The sequence below is a fragment of the Echinops telfairi genome, unplaced genomic scaffold (genome assembly GCF_000313985.2).
Source record: "Echinops telfairi isolate 266 unplaced genomic scaffold, ASM31398v2 ScPeMD7_2;HRSCAF=8, whole genome shotgun sequence".
In the NCBI taxonomy this organism is placed as follows: Eukaryota; Metazoa; Chordata; class Mammalia; order Afrosoricida; family Tenrecidae; genus Echinops; species Echinops telfairi.
The window spans coordinates 5,190,759-5,194,581 of record NW_022103898.1 but is presented as its reverse complement, the minus strand read 5'-3'; the positions used below and the strand labels follow the sequence as shown (position 1 = coordinate 5,194,581).

The 3,823-nt window shown below is 49.5% G+C and overlaps 2 protein-coding genes across 2 annotated transcripts in view; one reads left to right on the top strand and one right to left on the bottom strand.

Moving 5' to 3' along the window:
• The window catches only part of SMC1B (structural maintenance of chromosomes 1B), a 54,124-nt gene extending 53,947 nt beyond the window's left edge, over window positions 1-177 (bottom strand). The window contains exon 1 of the mRNA XM_045290168.1: window positions 69-177. Coding sequence (XP_045146103.1) covers window positions 69-177 — 109 coding nt within the window. The remainder of the gene's footprint in view (window positions 1-68) is intronic.
• A 288-nt stretch (window positions 178-465) lies between these two features.
• Window positions 466-3,823, top strand: part of RIBC2 (RIB43A domain with coiled-coils 2) — a 14,545-nt gene continuing 11,187 nt past the window's right edge. Inside the window, exons 1-2 of the mRNA XM_004700223.1 lie at window positions 466-579; window positions 2,582-2,663. Of these exons, the coding sequence (XP_004700280.1) occupies window positions 466-579; window positions 2,582-2,663 (196 nt within the window). The remainder of the gene's footprint in view (window positions 580-2,581; window positions 2,664-3,823) is intronic.

The following is a 3,823-nucleotide window of genomic DNA, read 5'->3' as shown; positions in this document are numbered from 1 at the left end:
CGGACGGCCGACTGCGCGGCCGGGCCGCGGTGGGGGGCGTTTGGGGTCCCGCCTAGGCGCCCAGTTACCAGAGCCGTTGGGGCCGATAATACAGGTGAACTTCCTGAAGGGGCCGATGACCTGGCGGCCCCGCCACGACTTGAAGTTCTCCACGAGCAGCACCTCCAGGTGGCCCATGGCTGCGCCTCCGCCGCGTCTTCACAAAAGCGCGTGTCCGCAAAAGCGCGGGAAGCGACCGGCACGATCTCGCGAGGTCTCGCGAGAAGAGGGCGAGCGGCGGCCGAGCGCGGCCTTGTTCCTTAGCAACTGGAGTTGGGGACGCTCGGCGCCGTCGGTTCAGAGCTGCGCTGCCGGGTTGGGGTGCCGCTCGGTACCCAGCCGGCTCGGCCCCGTGCGGGCTGCCGCGGGTTCCACCTGGGGGGTCGTTCCTCTCCTCCCGCGATCCCCGCAGCGCCTCTTAGGGCCATGGAGGTCGCGCTGCCCAAGGACCTGGCGCAGGACGTGGGCGTGGCCAAGAGGAGGCACGCGGAGCTGTGCCGGCAGAAAGGGCTCTTCAATGCCAGGAGCAGGCTCATCGGGGTGAGGTCCGGGCCGAGGGCGAAAGGGCCAGGAGAGGGTGAACTTCGAGCGAAACCTTTCCATTTCTGACCCTGGCGGAACTGCAAGCGGGGTGTGTGTGCGTGATGCGTGTGTGTGTGTGTGTGTGTGTGTGTGTGTGTGTGTGTGTGCGTGCGTGCGTGTGTAGGGTGTGATAGTTCCCTGGACTGGATTTGCAGAGGATGGGAGAGATTTGGGCAGAGCAAACGTGCTCACCCCGCACCTGGCAAATTGAGGCTCAGATTGGGGCGGGGCGGGATGGGAGGGGCTTGCTTGCCTGCAGTTGATAAGAAGACAAGGGTCATTCAGAATGTGGTTCTTCCTAGGAACCTGATTTTCTTTCGTCTTTTTTTTTTCTTTTTCGTCTTCTTATTCTTTAGCATTTCATATATTCTTTTTATTTAGTACTTGTTCTTTATATTGTGGCTAAAGTATGCCCAACAAAACATTCTCCAATTCAACAACTCTACATGTATAATTCAGTGCCATGAATTATACTTTGTGTTGTACAACCATTTTATTGATATCCTTTCCCAAATTATTCCACCACCATTAACATAAACTCAATGCCCCTTAAGCAAAAACTCTTCCTCCTTCATTCGTGGAAACCATTGGTCAAGTTTGGTTTCTTTTTGGTAGTTTTCTTGATATCAGACACTTCATTAGTTTAAAAGCTTTTAAAAAGAGTTGTATACACATCATCACAATCAGTTCTCATGCTCCCCCCTCTCACATTCACTGTTTGCTTCCCCAAGCCCCCTCCCTCTCCTCCCTCCCTCATGTCCCCAATAAACCATTGCATCATTTATGGCCTTTATGCATCCCTGCTTTCTGCGCTTCACAAATTGGGAAACCCAACAGAACAATAAAAACATAAAACAGTAAGAAGATAATAATATAAAAATATAAAGGAAAAAGGAAAAAGACCACTATCAATTTTTTTTTTTAAAGCCAGAGAAGCAATTTCTGTCGTGGAACCAGCAAGAAATATTTGAGCCTAGAGCAAATTCAGGTCGGGTCAAGAGGGAGGTCAACTGACCAAGTATCATATTATACCATGGTTTGATCGGCCATTGTCACTTTACAATCATCTCTAAAGCTGTTCCTCACCTGTGGCAAGGGGATCTCCCCGAGGCTTAATCTGACAAGATACTTTCCAGGTGGATTTGGGGCTCCGACTGCCCTCCATAGCCTTCTACAAATTGGGTGTTCACAATTTAAGCTCTAATGCATTTCCCTGCATCATATTTGGATTTTTTGTTATCGTTATCTTTGGATCACGCAGGCTGGTGTGCTTCTTCCACGTGGATTTAGTTGATGGCTTAGGTGGATTAGGAGCCAGATTTTCCACATCACCAGGGTCGCCTCCCACACTATGCACTTAGGGAAGGTAGGCAGTGCCTTCTTTGCAACAAGCCTGAGCTGCAGAGGAGTCCCTGATGGTGCAAACACTCCATGTGCCTAGCTGCCATTGGAAGGGTTAGAGTCTACCCAAAGGTGCCTCAGAAGAAAGCCCTGGAAGTCTATTCCCCAAAATCATCCACCCCAAACTCTATAGAGCACCAAAAACCCACATATAGGGGTCTCCCTGAGGTGCAATGCACTGGATGGCAAGTGGTATTTGTTTTGTAGATCTTGAAGAAGCTCATGGCTCCATGGAAGTAGCCTACATAAAAAGGGACACATTAAAATGCATGGACTGGGAGCCGTGGAGGAGGGGAGTTCAGGGAGCATATCCTGGGGCAGGGAGGGGAAATCCGGGAGGGCTCCCTGGAGGAGGTGGTGTTTTGAGGATCAGTATTTGTGGGAAGATACCTCTGGAGGGAATTCAGACTGAGGAAGCACCCAGCAGGGGTATCCAGGCATGAGTATCCTCTCACCTGGGTCATTTACAGTAGGCCAAGACTGCCAGGTGAGTAGGACTGTTGTACGCTGACTAAAAGTATGTGGCTCTAACTCTGCTCCTCTTGTGTTCTATTTCCAGGGAGACTCAGAGGCCTGGGATGTCCAGCTTCGTGACCAGAAGATAAAAGAAGCGACAGAAAAAGCTCGGCAGGAAACCTTCGGTGAGTAGTTTCTGAATGTAGACCAGGAGCTTCGGGCAGGGCGACTTTCAACTCCTGTCACCATTCTCCAGAAATGTAAAACGTTGGAAATGTAAAGCATTGTCCTTTTCATGCTCCTTATCCTTTGTCCTGGTGGCATAGCGTTGGGCTGCTAACTGCAAGGTCAACAGTTCAGAACCACCAGCAGGTCCTTGAGAGAAAGATGAGGCTCTCTATACCCGTAAAGAGTATACAGTCTCAGAACCCACAGAGGCAGTTATACTGTGTCCTACAGGGTTGCCCTGAGTTGGAATTGACTTGATGGCAGTGACCTGAGTCTCCTTTTGGAATTCTGTTTCCAAATAAGCTATGGAGCAATTTCGTCCTCTCTAAAAAGAAAACCAGCTGTGTGAGTTTTCCCGTGGATGGGAGGAAATACATGTTAAGAGTAGATGAATAATTTGTTTTGCTTTTGTTTTTAAGTGAAAACCTTAGAACACACACACACACACACTCTCTCTCTCTCTCTCTCTCTCTCTCTCTCTCTCTCTCTGCCAAGACCTTCCCGGGGAAGAAAAACTCTATTCAATACAATGTCTACAGTTTATACCAGATGGCACCTCCACGTCCCTGAGCTCACACATGAACGGATTCGGCACTAGGTGTGATTCACCTAGTGTTCTTACTCTTAGATGGAGCCTGGGGGTTGGCACAGGTGAAGAGAGTGCAAACAGTGAGTGCGCTTCGCTGCTAACCCAAAGGTCAGAGGGCTGAATCCACCATAAGTGCCCCAGAAGTAAGGCCTACTGAGCTACTTCCAGCAAACCAGCCACTAGACACCCGGTGGAGCACAGTTCTCCTTGTGCTGCACGCACCTGCCCATGGATGCCAGGCTGTATTTGACTCCATGGCGACTGGTTTTCTTTCTCCTTTTTTTCCCCAATCATTTTATTGGGGGCTCATACAACTCTTATCACAATCCATACATACATCATTTGTGTAAAGCACATTTGTTCATTCCTTGCCCTCATCATTCTCAAAACATCTGCTCTCCACTTAAGACCCTGACATCAGCTCCTCATTTTTCCCCCTCCCTCATGAACCCTTGATAATTTATAAATTATTATTTTGTCATATCTTGCACTGTCCGACGTCTCCCTTCACCCACTTTTCTGTTGTCC